Source organism: Cariama cristata, unplaced genomic scaffold, assembly GCF_000690535.1.
Source record: "Cariama cristata isolate BGI_N322 unplaced genomic scaffold, ASM69053v1 scaffold9480, whole genome shotgun sequence".
NCBI classification, from domain to species: Eukaryota; Metazoa; Chordata; class Aves; order Cariamiformes; family Cariamidae; genus Cariama; species Cariama cristata.
In genome coordinates, this window is record NW_009594055.1 from 63,981 (window position 1) to 80,925 (window position 16,945).

General features: G+C 40.9%; 1 protein-coding gene across 2 annotated transcripts in view; it reads right to left on the reverse strand.

Annotated features, from left to right (window-relative positions):
- ELAVL1 (ELAV like RNA binding protein 1) overlaps positions 1-14,077 on the reverse strand; it is a 30,752-nt gene extending 16,675 nt beyond the window's left edge. Inside the window, exon 1 of one of the 2 annotated variants that reach the window (XM_009696537.1) lies at positions 13,900-14,077. In XM_009696537.1, the coding sequence (XP_009694839.1) occupies positions 13,900-14,071 (172 nt within the window). In that variant the 5' untranslated portion in view covers positions 14,072-14,077. The remainder of the gene's footprint in view (positions 1-13,899) is intronic. The other variant, XM_009696528.1, reaches the window with a different exon arrangement.
- Between the last annotated feature and the right edge of the window lie 2,868 nt (positions 14,078-16,945).

Sequence of the window (16,945 nt, forward strand, 5' to 3'; positions counted from 1 at the left end):
CACTGGAAGGCTGTGCTGCCACTCAGCAAGACCTGGACAGGCTAGAGAGTTGGGTGGAGAGGAACCTAATGGAATTCAACAAAAGGCAAGTGTAAGGTCCTGCACCTAGGGAGGAATAACCCCATGCACCAGTATGGGCTGGAAGTTGACCTGCTGGAGAGCAGCTCAGTAGAGAAGCACCTGGGAGTCCTGGGAGACAACAAGTTGCCCATGAGCCAGCAAGGTGCCCTTGTGGCCAAGAAGGCCAATAGTATCTTGGGGTACATGAGGAAGAGTGTGACCAGAAGAGTACGGTCAAGAGAGGTTCTCCTCCCACTCTACTCTGCCCTGGTCAGGCCACATCTGGAGTGCTGTGTCCAGTTCTGGGCTCCCCAGTTCAAGAAAGACAAGAACTACTGGAGAGAGTCTGGGTCTGTTCAGCCTGGAGAAGACTGAGAAGGGATCTCATCAATACTTACAAGTACCTTAAGGGTGGGTGTCAAGAGGATGGGGCCAGACTCTTTCCAGTGGTGCCCAGCGACAGGTTAAGGGGAATGGACACAAACTGAAACTCAGGAAGTTCCATTTTAATATGAGGAAGAACTTCTGTACTTCAAGGGTGGCAGAGCACTGGAACAGGCCACCTAGAGAGGTTGTGGAGTCTCCCTCTCTGGAGATATTCAAAACCCACTTAGATGTGATCCTGTGCAATCTGGTCTACGTGAACCTGCTTCGGTAAGGGGGGTGGACTAGATGATCTCCAGAGGTCCCTTCCAACCCCAACCATTCTGTGATTCTGTCTGTTCCCCAAAGTACACGCAAGCAGTGACCATATCCCCTTGGACTTCCTCACTGTTTTTGTCTGAGCAAAATTCTGCACCTTTTCCACTTTTAATTTTATACAGGTTGCTCAATGGAATAGGAATAGTATTCCTTATCAAAGAGTTTGAATGCCCTGGGAAAAGAGAGAGCAGGAACATAACGGGGTTTAGAAACAAACACAGATTCAAAAAAGAAGGGTCTGAAAAGTGGCCAGATTACAACAGTTATCAGATTTTCTCATATTTGCTGCAGGCATTTGACAATAAGTTCATACTAAAACCCAGAAATCATAGTCTTGTTAGTAACTTTTACCTGCCACTAGATAAGAAAATATCAATTACCTATCTTTTGCTACAAAAAGCTAGAAAACTAGACCTTCCCTCTTAATCTGTACTTACAACCTTTAAACCACATCAGTGTAACGTTGACTTTACAGTCCTCAAGCGCTAAAAAAAAGTCAGTCCATGCAAAACTGACAACAAAATATATTAACTTACCTTGCTCTAAATATCAGTCTCAGCCATCTCCTGCCACTCAGTTACTAGTCTTCAGCTCTAAATAGGCTAGGATATCTAACACACAACAGCTCTATCACTGCAAGAGGCATGTTCCACCATTCTCCTGATAGATTACTCTTCAGGAATGCCCCCTGCTTCACAGTTTTACTCCTCCTCCTCAACAACCTTCCTTTTAGGGCATAGCAGAAAATATATAAGGAATCAGCATTTATGCAGCATTATGATTTATGTCAAGTGTTTATCTCTGGCAAGGAGACAAATTATTTGCCTTATCATGATGCTAAGAGCCTGCTAGAAACCTACTGTGCAAAACTAGTTCAGTACTGTAACAGTTTTCAAACTGTTTTAGTGGACAGTAATTAGAAAAACCTTTTTAAAAAGTTTGAATATACATAAATGCAAATGTACTCAAGAGACAAAGATTAAAAAAACAAGCAGGTCCTTATCGAGATGAATAATTAACAAAGTGACCGTAAAGCCTAGTTTTAAGCAAACTACTATACTCCTTCGGCAGAAAGAATCTAGTTTTGTTTCCATGATAAAAAGCCCTTTCATGAAAGAGGGTACTCATTTTCTTTCTGTGCATCACTTGGTTTTCTGTCCATGTCCTAGCTCCCTTTCCCAGCTCCCTGAGATGCACCGCTTCAGTTACTAGCTCATTTCTTATTCCCCTCCCGCTACTGACTGACAACTCTAGTTTCACTGGGGAGTCTAACATGAGACCAGAGCTAGTACTTCTTTTCTGTTTCACTACAGACTAGCTGCCCCCTCTGAAAGCAGCTAACACAGATTCTCCCCATCCTATCCTTCCCAAGAAAACTTAAATTTAAACCTGGCACCTGTTATGCCAGAGCACCTCAGTATGAAGGCATTTTGTTTAGAAATTGTTTTCTGAACTGGGAAACAGGTGTTTTGAGATTCAATTAAAAAAGCCCAAGTAAGTAACACAGAAGGATGGAACAGATCTCCCCAAATGTCACTCAGGAGAGGACGTGGCATCTTGGAGAGAGCGCAGGGTTTGGGTTTTGTTTGTTTGGCTTTACAAGATGTGCTGTGAGTGATAACCAGATAGCTTAAATATGTATGAATGTATCAAGAAGCACCACGTCCAGATAGCAGACATCAAAGCGCTGAAAAAGCAGAATTCAAAGTGATGACTCTCTATGCCAATGCAGAAGTGCAGCACGGTAGGACTGGCAGAGTAAGTCATCAAAAAGCTATATTCTAACCCCCTGAGACAAGTCAACACTATGCATGCAGCATCTTCTGTTTCCTAACATCCTAACACCCAGGAAAACAAGCAGATGTGTCCGCAGAGCAGCCTGGCTAAGCAGGGAACTCATGGCACCACTCCAATGCAAAGAGGCAGCATACAGGAGATCGAAGAAGTGACAGCCTGCAAAAGGAGGAATTTAGAAACACTGTCCAGTCAGTCTTGGGAAAGCCAGAGCTCAACTGCAGTTGAGACTTGAAAGGAATGCAAACAAAATAATATCAAGGGTAACAAGAAAAGCTTCTACTGCTGTCACAGCAGTACAATACTGAAAAAGGAAAATGTGGGACAGTTGCTGAATGGAGTGTGTGATTTGGTGAGAGGTACGTGATGCCTTCTTTGCCTCACTCTTCACCAACAAAGTCTAACAGGCCTCTGCACTTAGGAAAGAGTTCAAGGAGAAGGACAAGTGGATGAAGACCAAGTCACGGACTGATGGGTTGAGAGAACCTGGCCCATACAAGTCCATGCGATGAGATGGGCTCTTTCTAAGGGTGCTGAGACACCAGGCTCATGTCCTTGCCAAAACTGTTCTCTATCATCTTTGATTAGTCATGGAAATTGGAAGAGGTCCCCAACAAGTGCAGAAAGGTAAATGCCACATCCATCTTCAAAAAGAGATCCAACACCCACCCCCCCCCAAAAAAAAAAAACAAACAAAAAACCCACACATGCTCTACATGTATGCCTGCAACAAGTGGAGTTTTGCAGGGATCTATCCTGGGACCTGCTGTTTAACTTTTTATCCATGACCTGGAGAAAGTGATGGGAGTGCGCTCTCACCGAGACTAGAGACAACACCAGGTTACAATGAACCTGTCAATACAGTGGAGGACAGGGCTGCCACCCTAAGGGGCCTAAACATGCTGGAGGAGTGGGCCAACAGGCACCTTATGAAATGCAGCAAGGACAAATGTAAAGTCCTGATTGTGGGAAGGAAGAAACCCTGGCAACAACACAAACTGGGCACTTACTGGCCGGAGAGCAGCTTTATGGAAAAGGCCCTGGGAATCACGGTACAGAGCAAGGGGAGCATGAGCCAGCAGCGCACTAAGACAGAGAAGGTTAACAGCATCCTGCATTGTACCAATATAAGTACAGCCAGAAGGCAGAAGGAAGAGGTCATCTCCCTTCACTCTACTCACTAGACCACACCTAGAATACGGCATCCAATTTTTCACGTCCCCCAATACAGGAAAGAAGTTGATAAACTGGAGTGAGCACAGCAAACGGCCACCAAGATGCTCAGGGGTCTGGAGCATGTGGAGGTTTACAAGACCAGATGCAATGAAGTCCCAGGTAACCTGGTCTGACCTCACAGCTGACTGCACTGAGCAGGAGGCTGGACTAGTGTCCCTTAAAACTGCACCATCCTATGATCCCAAGTGACAGAATGAGGAACTCAACATTACATTAATCAAGGCTCCTCCAGTTCCACAAAAGGTGGTCTTTTTGTATTAAGACAGCCTATATGCATACTTCATCTAAGTAGGGATGTAACAGAACTAAATATTAATGAAAAGTTTGGAGAAGGTAAAGAATCCCACTTTTCTTTTCCCTCACAGTATTTTCTCCCATTCACGGAATTATTTCTAAATTTTAAGTTTATTTCTAGTGTAGTCCTTAAACCAAAGCCTGTTATCACCAAAACTCTACGTGGCTAGGAACACAGACTCTGCTAATTTTCAGTGGACTAGTTATTCTATCAAACATTTTTGGAAGCACTCGCTCGCACAGTCTAGTTTTAATTGAGTGAAAACTCATTTCTGTAGGTTTCCACTAGTTTTCTTCTATCATTTTTTTGTCCACTGGTCTCAGGAGATGATGCTGGTTTCTAGCTCCTCCTATGTCCTTCAGCCCAATGTTAAATCTGCTCCACATCACAACTTTTAACCACTTTTTCACTTCAATGTTCTAAATGCCAACTTCAGAACCTGACACGTTCTGCGAGCACTGCTTGGCTCAACTTTGGAGACGTGGAGTTGCTATTCGTTGCCCCCTTAGTAGTTTTTGTTTTCATACTACAAGGTGTCCTTACAAAAAAAAAAAGAAAGAAAAGAAAGCAGCTTCTTGAAGGACTTTTGTCAAAACATATTTTTGAATGCTAACAAACATCTGCAGTATTTAATCACCGATCTTCAAAACTAACAGTAGAAAGGCATGATTTTCCATTACAAGCCCATGCAGATCAAACCCTATCATCACAACATAGAAGTGATTGCTATTTATTACTAGTCTACCACATTGCTCTCAGTATATTTTTGAAAATACAGGAAATGCCTCCTACACTTAGTCCTTCGCTAAAGATATAGATGATGCATCTCAGCTACTTCAAAAACACACAAATCTGAAACTAAAACCCATAGCCTGAACCAAAACTTTTCTCCTGATCTAGTCCCCAAGTACCCAGTCCTCCATTCTTTAGCAATGGCCTTACACCTGGCTTCATCAGTGAGACTGAGAAGTTGCTTTCCTTCTCTGAAACACACCCATTCTTTCCCACTTGTACCATGGTGATCACAGTAAGGCCCAGAAAACATGCTGCCTGAGCTAGAGCTATGTACAGTAGTTTTAGTACTGATACTAAAGTAGCATGTTAATCTTAAAAGTCACTTTCACTTTGCCCCAAAAAAAAAAAAAAACAAAAAACATTCTACAGTCTTTTATACAGATTTTGGAAAGTAGAAGCCAGTAATTTTAAAATTTTTTTTGCCTGAATAACTTCTTGAAACTACTATTAATCATTCCAAATTACTTTTTACAGTTCTGCTCCATCTCCAGTTTAGGCATAAATGCTGTCCAAAACTATCATTAGTCATGCAAACACCAAGAGAGCACTGCAGAAATCCCACATAATCATGTTTGTGTCGGGCTGGGGACAAAAGCTCAGCCTAGCTGGACAGCCTAGTCTTGTGCCTAACCTAGTACAACACCTGGGAAGCACTGTACTGTTGTAAGGATGGATTAGTCAAATCAACTCTACACCAAGAATCACTGCACCATGCTCCACCTACACTTTAAGCATACCCTTTCGATTACAAAACCAAAAGGTTAGGTTTATATTTAAGCATTTCCATGATATTTGTCCTTCAAACACCTCTGCGGTCAGTGTCAATGCAACAGCTCCATACCTTTCTTCCACAGAAACCGAATTCAGCCTTATTACAGTTTCTATGACTAAGACATAGATTGCTATCTGAGCCAATTCCTGCTTTTGCTTAAGACTTAAAACCAGCATGTCTTACTGAAAAGACTTTGATTGCCCAGAAAGGAACTAGAAAGGAAACAAAGAAAATAATATCCAGTCTTACTGGTAACGATTTTCAAACACAGAATGTGTCCCCACTGCTTCATTCGGCTTTATAAACCAGGACACAAGCCTCTTTCTGTTCCGTGGCCAAACAATGAGCAGTCTCATTTCCTGAAGTTTAAGGGCAAAATTGCATTCAACTGATTTGGAAAGCCTGATCTTCGAACAACTCAGGAAAACATTATGAATTACAAATAAAGTGGCCTCTCCTCCATTTGCTTGAAACAAAGGTGACTACAAGCAATTCAAACAGACACTTCTTCAGAAAAAAGTCAAACGCTATGAAGCTAACTTGACGTAAGTCTATTCTTTACCCAGGCTCAAAGAGACAGCTTCCACAGATCTCACTATATCTCCACAATATTTTAAAAAATTTGACTATATGCAGTAAAAGTGACAGCTTCAAGTCCTGAAAAAAAAAGGTTTAATATTTTTAGTAATTCGTTTCATTTAATGAAGTCCTTCTGCATACTTGTCATTTCTATATGTTCTCATCACATTTTTTCTTTTCTCTCATTTCCAGAATATTTTCTACCGAGATTTTATTTAAGTTGCTCCAGGGCTCTTTTTCCAGATGAATTGCCAGCATCCTCGATGCTGTGAAGTAAAAAGGATTTGTAAAGTGAACACAGAAAATACTAGGCCCAAAATTGTGCATGAATACCACAGGCTGATTTCTTGAGGAAGTCTTTAGGAGGAAAATGCCTTGTCTGCATACCGTAAGATCTCATTTCTTTAAACGTTATGACATATTTTGTTCATCTGTGGTTGGAACAGAAACCTGACTATTCAAGATGCTGAGAGCTGAAAAAAATCAATCCCCCCCATCTGCTTAGGAAGAAACTTCACCTTTCAAATAATGACACTTTTTAAGCTGCAAACATTACGATGCAAAATCTCAGCCAGTGTTCAGAGTCAACACATTCATAGGTTAAGCTGAACTAAATTGTTATTCTGCAGAAACATACTGCTGCTCTGTTGGAAGAGAATGAAAGTATTCTAAGATGTGGAACAATAACTCCCAGTAAAAGTGTGTTGAGAAGTATGAGAGTACAACTAAAGATTTTGCTACGTGGCCTATTTCTATGGTTTGATGAGGGAAAAGAAAGGCAAATGAAATGAAGATGTCAGCTTTTGTAAAGCGAAGTACTTCACGCAATGGCTAGTACAACTGTGTTGGCCTTTTTGACTTTATGTGCCTATGTACGATAAGAAGGTATATTAAGCATGAATATATATAGCATGTCCAACGAACAGCAAAGCTGGTGAAGGGCCTAGAGAACAAGTCTTATGAGTAACGGCTGAGGGAGTTGGGGTGGTTTAGCCTGGAGAAGAGGAGGCTGAGGAGAGACCTGATCGCTCTCTACAATGACCGGAAAGGGAGGGTGTAGCCAGGTGGGGGTCGGCCTCTTCTCCCCAGTAACTAGCAAGAGGACACGAGAAAGTGGTCTCAAGTTGCACCAGGGGAGGTTCAGGTTGCATATTAGGAAGAATTTCTCCACTGTAAGAGTAGTTAAGCATTGGAACAGGCTCCCCAGGGAGGTGGTGGACTCATCATCCCTGGAGGTGTTCAAAAAACATTTAGATGTGGTGATTTTGAGACATAGTTCAGTTGGCATAGTGGCGTTGGGTAGAAGGTTGGACTTGATGATCTTTGAAGTCTCTTCCAACCATAATGGTTCTATGATTCTATATTTAACCCTCTCAATGTCTCCAGATAAAGCAAAAAGATACCCACAACCCTAAAGCAGTAGGAAGTCATCCTCTGTTACGCCAGCCCTTCCTTAAAGCTTTCAGAGAACACTGTCGAGGTCCCTCTGAATGGCAGCACAACCACCTGCTGTACCAGCCACTGCTCCCAGTTTGGTATCAGCTGCAAACATGCTGAGAGTGCAACCTGTCCCATCGTCCAGGTCATTAACGAAAATTTTAAACCAGAATTGGCCCTGATATCAAACCTTTGGGCATTTCACTAGTGACTTGCCTTCAGTTGGACTTTGTGGTGTTGATCACGAACCACAGAGACTGGTTTTCAATTCAACCATGGGTCCTTCACTTGGTGACACAGGTCCTCCTGCAGCAGTAAGAACATGTCTCTCTACCCAGCCTAAGTGAGAGGCCCCAGGCACTTCCTGCAGTCCAAGACCTGCAGAGTTCCACCATCTTATTTGGTCAAGGTACCTCTTTTTTTGGTCAAGGGCTCTGATGTTACAGGGATAGCTGCTACAATGACTGCTGGAGACTGTGCAGCTATGTTACCACCATTCCCGAGTGTATGTAGGCTGATCGCAACACAGTCCGTGGTCCCCATCTGCACTCTACGCCTCTTCGCAGCACTTTGGGAGGTATGCTCTAGGCTAGACTGTTATACGGGCCTGTCCTAAGCAATAGCTAAACAGATGCTTTGACTCTCCCTAACCAGGGCTCAACTGGAACAAAAGCTCCAACCTCCCTTTGATCGAGTACACCTGACAGAACTCAGAGCAACTTGCTAGACATTAAGGTCTTCTACAGCCATCATTTTTCCTGGCAGCAGCAAGCACTCCAGTTCCTCAGAGGGTTCCCAGAAGTCCCTTGACAATCCCAGAAGTTCCCAGAACATTTAGAAGCAGAGCCCAGGAACTGCTGCACCAGCTGCTGCTTCTGCTAGCTGTGCTCTAAACCCACTTAAAGAACACAAGCAATCTTTACATTGAGTGTATTCCCATACCCTTGCTAGAACTCAGTTATTACCTCCGAGGTAGTTCATATGGCCAACCTTATGATAAAGGAAATTAAGTGAAGCTAGCAAAGCTAGAAGGGTGTTAACATCTTCAGTATTTGGCCAAATTCTCTGCAAACTATTTGCACTTTTCATTAAGTTAACCATTGTTGCTAGGCATTCTTGTATACACATTTAAAGAAATTACATACCACCAAATGTGATTAAAAAGCTAGAAAAAAATCCAGGGGTAATGATGCATTCCAATTACACAGTTAACAGAAAAACTGCATAAGCAATTTCATGGTGGTTTTCCATGCAAAAGGAAACAATTTCAGCTAAAGAGAATACTTAAATACTTTCCACAAAACAATAACACTTAAGAATCCTGTTTCTAGACTGGGGTCCACTGCACTAGTGAAATGAAGAGTTACCCTGTCATCTGAGCTAGAAAGCTACTTGCTGCCTTTCAGCATCTGAAAGTAGTACAATAATATCTTCCTTACCTTTTTGCTTTAAAAGCTTACAAGGACACAGCCATTCATTTCTTTTTCAGCTGCATAATTTCTGTGAAAGAGTCTTCCACAGAAGATATTACAAAAAGAAAAAGGGAAAAGGTGAAGATGCAAACCAGTTCCTGAGGAATTCCAGCTACCTTCTTTTTGGTCCTGTAAGCAACATGCCACATGCACACTTGCAGTGCCAGTGAGCCGTAACGACAGTATTTTTTGAGATGGATCCCAGCTTTCTGCACACAACCTTAACAAGTCACCCCAAAATGTCCATTATGCTCCACATTTTTCAACAACAGTGGAGCGATACCTTTGCCCCCGATAGCTGCTGATCAAGGAGTTCAACTCTAGGAAGCTTCATCAGAGCTCCAACTTACCTAAGCAAATGCAGACAGTGGAGAGGAAGCCCACCGTCTCCTTTCAGTGTCTGCATAGAGATGGCCTTATTTTGGTAGTTGACAGGTACAGACAGAGCTTTTGGCACAGTCTGAAGGATCATATCCTAGATTTCCTACAGTAGAAAGTCATGAGTATCACAGGGATACCTTATTCCCTGCTCAAGCAGTACAGAAGGTGCGAGGGAGGGAACAAAAAAATCAACTGCCATCAGACAGAACACTTTTAAAGAGATGCACACAGCAAACTTGTCACCTGGTACCTGGAGTAGGGTTATGGGTGTCATAAGCAACAAAGAGTTCCCACAGGGGTCTGAGACGCTAAAGACATGGGGAAAGTTTAACCCAACCTTTTCAGAGCTTTAGGACAGTCAGGTTTGAAAGCACCAACACTTTCAGCAGGGTAAGGGGAAAACAGAGAAACTAAATACAACTTACACTCATGGCAGACTAACTTTCAGTTTTAGCATTTGCATTTGGTCCAGAAGGACTAAAAGTCCGCGTACACCTGCACGAACGGCAGACTAAAGACAACCAGGTTCTCTCAGAAAGTTTACAGTTATTGATTAGGAGCATCTGCATGGTGCCCAATCAGACATCCTGACACAAGACATCTGCATCTGTGCTGCGAGAAATTCCACAAGAGTGGCACAAAGGCCTGGATTTCTGCATTAACAGATACCGAAGGAAGAGAAATGCTTTCACCTGTAAGAGGAGTTCAGTACAGCCAATTGGCTGGAAACCCAGAGGCTGGAATCTGGATGTCCCAGCAAAGTCAAGCATCCCCAATGCAAAATACAGTACAGTACATATTTCTTCTGTTGAATCATCTATGGTAGGAGACAGTTTCTCTAAGAATGAGGACATTTAACACATTGCTGGGCAGCAAATCAGTACGGAGCACAAGTCTGGCATCGTTGTGTCAAGTCAGTGCTAGAGGGCTACAGTTTAATCAGTGCAGGCTGATCAGACAAACCCCAGTACTTTTCCTTGCTCTCAGCCTCATGAGCCAGAGCCACAGGAAGAGAGGATTTCATCAAGTGAATTGGGTCAAAGGCTACGCACAAGCCTCAGCAACAGTGGGCCAGGAGATGCAGCAGTGAAAAGTTACATCTCAAGACTTGACACCAAGCCATACTACATTGGAAGGCAATCTTCTAATGTTTCCCCAGGGCTCAAAGCCCTAAGGTATGGCTAGTGGTAGTCTTAACATCTGACAGAAAGAACAGTATCCAATGTGAGTTCTATAGTTCCCTTAGGAAAATCCTCGATGTCCAAGACACACTCACCATAAATACAAGCACATCAAGCAACAATCCAGTATTTGCCCACTGACTCCAAGTACCGACTCACTCATCACAAGTTAAGCAAAGCCATGTCTGGAAGTGCTTAGGAATGCAAAACACAAATTGGAGAGTGAAGAGATCAGCACCCTGTCTTTTGAGTATGATCAGGAAGAGCTGAAGGAGTACTGCACCCTGACTAATGTTCATCTACTGTGCACAAGATTCTCTTTACATTTTCTGGTTTTTTGCAGTAATTGAAGTTATCACGTCTCAAACTACAAAATAAATGCATAGTCATACTTTTACCAACGGCTATAATCCATGTGTACACAAAGCAGAAAATTCATAGTAAGGAATGTAAACTAACAGTATGGTTTGCTGCTACTTTCAACTTCCTATAGCATTCATCAATAATAACATAAAGGATAAATAGTGGTTTCAAAGAGTTTCTCTAAATTTTATAAACACAATTAATACATGGAACGTAAGATTGGTCAGTACCATGCTGTATTTGAAATAAAACCCAACATACATAACTCTGATTGTAATGAAATATTTCGCTTAAAACAAAACTTTGGCTTTCAAATCTATGCTTGAATGAAAGTAATCAGTCTCCAGAAAGCTAAGGGTAGTTCAATAAGTCATTAAAAACTGCATTTCAGGCAGAAGACCTTTTCTGCCCTATGTGTTCCATTGAGAGAATTGAGAAAAAATATACACATTAGTCATTGTTTTATAAACAATAAGCATTATCAAACAAACATTTGATTTTAACTCTGCAAATACAGTCAAAAAGGGAAATCCAAAGACAAAATGCTTTGATTTAATACAATGTCATGGTGGCACCCAAGCTGTGATTTCATTGGGAAAAACAAAAACAAAAAAACACACCCAACTCTAAACTGATCTAAAAAGTCTAATTCCAACAAAAGGAGAGGCTACCTCCCTCCTGTCCAGGCCACTCAACCCCACTACATCTCACATGCCAGTGTTACGACTTATTTGACCTCACAGAAACGAAGGTCAGGGAGCTACACAGGTTTTTCCTGCAGCTCTAGTTTTGATGCTAGTCTGCCATGGGGTCAGAAAAATGCAAGTGGTGGCACAAGGAAAGCAGAACTCTGCCACAAGACTGCTCTTTTCAGAGGGAGCCAAACATCAGATCTGCTTAGAGTGAAGTTTTACAATACAGAAATCTTAATGCAAACATGAAAGGGCGGAAAGAAAGGCAAAAGGAAGGAAAAAAGTGGTACTTTTAGAAGGTTGTTAAAGAAGCCAATTCTTAGTTACTGATATTCCAAAACTATCAGTGAGCATGACGAGGACTGGGAATTGGTGCTAACAGTGTTGCAAGTGTATGAAAAGTTAGGTAGCAAGGTAGCAACAAAATTAAGTGGTCTGACCAACGCAGCCTTGCAGAATTAAACACTTGCAATCACTTTAGAGACAAGTGAGCATTTCATCCACAAGCAGTCAAGGACTCTATACAATGCTAACAGGGATTTTACTTTACACTCTTCAGAGGGTTGTTAAGAAAAATCTGACGAACACGGGCATATGTTTTGGACTTTAAACTGCCCAGCACCGACAAGTTCCATGTTAAAGTTAACCAGACTTTACCACAGTATTTGATGCTACAGGGAACAGCATGAAGTAGACTCTCAAACTTCAGGTAATGATGTGTCTTGCTTCCCATTTCAAATATCCTTATCTCCCACACGGATGATTTTGTGCTTATTTGAAAGTTTAAGGTGTGGATCAGCTGTGACATTTGATGAATGGTTTGCTATCGTTAAATAAGTGGTCTTATTTCCTTGCAAAAGCAGCCTCCAGAGCAAGCCTCTACTTCAAGCATCTCAAACTGTATGAGAACATCTAGGCTGAATACTCAGCCATCAAAATATACAAAGAAATCAGTATTTTATGTAACTATTTCATTATGATTTTACATACACATTCCATAAGTACAGATTTAGCAAGATGGCTATCACATGAAACTTCATCTGAAAGAAATTAGGAAAACTAAAAGACATGGAAATGAGAGAAGCTATTCTGAAAGTAAATTCTGAAGTTTTTAATTATTCAGTTCTCATGTCTATTCTCAAGCATATAAAACAAAGTACTAAAGTCAGTTAAGAGAACACACAAAAAATTCTCATGTGTTTCATCAGCTTTCATGCAGTTTTTTTACAGACACTGAAGTAGTTTCAGACTTGTTTTGTTATGGATTAGATAATGATCTAAGTCAGTATTGCTATATTCTGAAATACAAGATTGAGCATGTGCAGCCAAAAATTCCACAAGGCAATCATCTGCAGGCTGAGAACATACAAGCATGCATAGCTACTTAACAGCACAATTACTTTTATTTACATAAACAAGCATGCTCTCCCACTAAATCCAAGATTCCGTGAATTCTGAACAAGAATAACCAAAATTTGTAAATGAAGATTTTCAACAGTGCAAACATTAAAACATCTTCACAGAGCAGACAAAAAGCTCCTGCAACTAAATAGATATGGCTTATGGAACTAGTTGTTCTACCAGCATGTTTGTTTTCAAGGAAACATTAAGTTTCATAAATCTGAACAATTCATTCCTCTCATTTTTTTTAAAGCTACTACTAACAATCCTATTTAAAGAACTTACAAGTTAAATTCCTGAAGAATGATAAGGCCTACAACCATTTCAGACACACACCACACCTTCATTTTACTGATCAAAATCAGATGAAAAGGTTTGTTTGCATATTCAGAGCTCTGGCAGAGTCAAAAATGCTCAGACTGTAGGAAGAATGGGGCTTGAATGCAAGCTGGGGACCAAATTCAAACTAGTTTTAGACATGCTTATTTACGTTCAAATCAGGAACTGTACTTCTTGGACTTCTTAACTATATACAAAATAGTCATTAATTTAGCCTTAAGAATTCTATCTTCCTAATACTCAATATCTAGTCTTAGCATTACTGTAGTTATATGCATACTTGTCAATAATTTGAGTACACGCACAAATATTTAATATTTCTACATTAAATTGCATACAATTGAGTATTTACTTGAGCAGTCTACCACAAAGTAAAAATTTCTTATATACTAGACTATACCTGCAACTTTGTCCCGAATAAGTTTTGCAGATTCAACTTCACCAATACTGCTAAATAGACTCCGTAACTCATCTTGCGTCATGTTCTGAGGGAGGTAGTTCACAATTAAATTTGTTCTACCAATATCATCCCTGCAATCTTCGGCCATGTGATCTTCATAACCATTAGACATTTTATAATATATCTGCAAAGAGAAAAATCCCAAATAAGTTCTAGATCTTTGCATTTCAATAAGCCAAACTTTCTCCACTTGAAATAAGTTTGAATGTTTATTTTTAAAAACTGAGAACAAGCAACCTTTTCAACTACACATTTTTCCCACTCACAAAACAGAACATTATTTGTTGAAAATTCCAGAACAATTCATTCTTCCAAACTAACAAGCATGGCATTTTACAAAACTATGTACCATTAAAGAGCTCTTAAGGGTTGTTTTTTGGTTTGGGTTTTTTACATTAATAAAAAGCATCAAGACAGATTTTGCACACATTCCTATAAACACCAAAGCATTCACAACAGCCAAGTTAAAAATCGGGTTCCCCATGTCCAAGCACTTGACTAGTCAGAATCACAACTGCCACCTCAACCTTAATTCCAACTTTATGCCCAGAACTCTTAAAAGACAGAAAGAGGAGCAGCAGCCAGATCTATTAGATCCAGTATTTCAACCGGGGACTATTTATTTTTATATGAAACAGATGAATCTGTACTGGAACACTAACTCTGGTGCATATTGAGTATTTGACAGAGTTTCTATTTTCTGCATCTTTTTAAAGAAAAGTCTTGAGAAAACATCCAGAAATTCCATCACATGAAGATACCATAGTCAGCCATCAGCAGGGACTGAATCCTGACGTTTCAGAGGCAGAGGACATCTACAACTCAAACTCACCACAGACCCAAGCTGCTCTTCCCTCACGGCTGGCCAGAACAGCAGATTTTAAAGCACTTTTACAATCACTTTGAAATTGTCAGAATCAGGATATCTAAACACTCTTCCTGCAACAGGAAAAAAACGAGGTCTAGCAGATCCAGGAAGCCTAGACTGGGATGTTCTTTTCAGAAGACATCACCACCAGGAAGTTAATTTCTTGTACGGTTCCAGACTCTGGTTCTCAAGTTTGCTGCTGCAGATTTGTTCATCTTCTCAGTCCGAGAGAGGTAAACATCTCTAGTTCCAAAACAAGGTATTTTTAACAGCTCTTAAACAGCTGTGAAGCACAGAGAATTAACAGAAAAGCGGCTAAAAACTTGAAGTGAATTCATGGCCTCCTGATGCACTCCTCCTCTTAAGTCATCACTCTGTGTGCATTTTACCATAAAATCCAAACACTCTGGCCTATTAGCAACATAGAGACATGTCAATTTACATCATAAAGTTGCAATAATGCTTAAGCATGCATGTGTTTCCAGTTCAGACTCCATCAGGAAGAGGCATAAGACCAAACACTTTTTCATTTTTCTTCAATCCAGAGTTCTCACTACAGGAATATCATCAGAAGTTTGACTGCCTATAGCTAAATCAGCAATGGCTGCTTAGCTAACCATCTGGTTTTGCTATACTGAGTCTACCAACTCTGTAAATTCAGATTCACACCACCATATTTCCAGAATAAAGGTAAACAAATGCTTCGCCTGGTGCAAGAGATCAGTCTAATGACAAATTCAAGCACCAGAAATTTAGCAGCAGACATATCTGCATGAGCAACTACTACTAAAATTCCTCTAGCTGCAGTTTGCTTGAGAACTGAGCATATTATCTGAAGCACGTATCACTAGCACAGTGCTAATCTTGCCTGAGGGGATAATCAATCCAAGCTGAATTAGAACAGTTTAAGATATTATTGCTTCTCAGCCACCAGTAAAACATCAGGTCAGGTGTTCAGAGGATGCAGAAGCTTCTAGCTCATCTCAATGCAGAGTGAGCCAGCAAGCCTTACAGTAATCACATAGTTAATACTGGCTATGTTGGCCAATTTATTTTTGCATTAAGATGGGTCAGAAGCATTCATATGACCACATACGCTTCTCAAATAAGGTGATTTTGAGTTACAACCATTAACACCACAAGACAACTACGTAGCATCAGTTTACAGATTTCTGTGAAACTACAGCTGCCCTCTATGATACAGGGCTGAGCAATGGTACACCACTTTATCTTACGGATCAGGAACTACTAAAGAATGAGCCTTTCCAGGGACTGCACCGCTACTGACAACTAATAGAAATAATGGAAAAAGTCAGGAACAGCAACTAGAAACCCTAAGTCTAGAAAGGGAATGCTGCCTGCAGAAAGGGACTTTCAGTCCCTTCACCAGTAGCTATTGGTAAGTCATGTTTAGCATTTATTTCCTATTTTCCTCCTGCAAAGGTCAGGTTTTTTTAAATGGCAATAACAGAGTACACCATTTTAGATTAAACCATGACTAGACTTATGTTAATTTGAGATTTAGCACAGTATAGATTCAAACTGATTTTTTAATATGTGTTGAAGCATTAACAGCTGGCAGCTTGTAGAAGGAGAGGTCTTGCTCCCCCTCAGCCGTTAATTAGCCTTCTACCTCCCCATTTCTGTGTTTCAGGTTGTCAACATAAGTTAGCCCCAGCAACCTTCTGCCCACAGGATAACCAATTTGTGCCATGAAAGCAATGGAAAAACTACACCAGGAGGGAAGCACTTTTTGTTGTGTCTGCAGTTTTCATCTGCTTTCCTTGCAGCAAGATAAGCACCAGAGTTAATGCCAGAGGATAGGAGAGCAAGAGGAGAAACTGCAAAGCTAGAAGTAGGGGAAGAGACCCTTGCCCACTGCACAACTTTAAGTTGCCGGGTTGTCTCAGTTGTACTGTGAAATTATGTCATTGAATACACCTTCCCTTCCAGCTCTGTCAGAACTGTCTGAGCACAACCTCAGAAAAGTTTCCCGTTCTGCTAAATGACACTCAAACAACTAAATCTTCTTTGTTCAACATATCTGAGCTATAAAACCAGATGACTTACCTTTTCAAAATTGTTTTAATGGAAGGCAACTTTGCTTGTCTTTGTCCT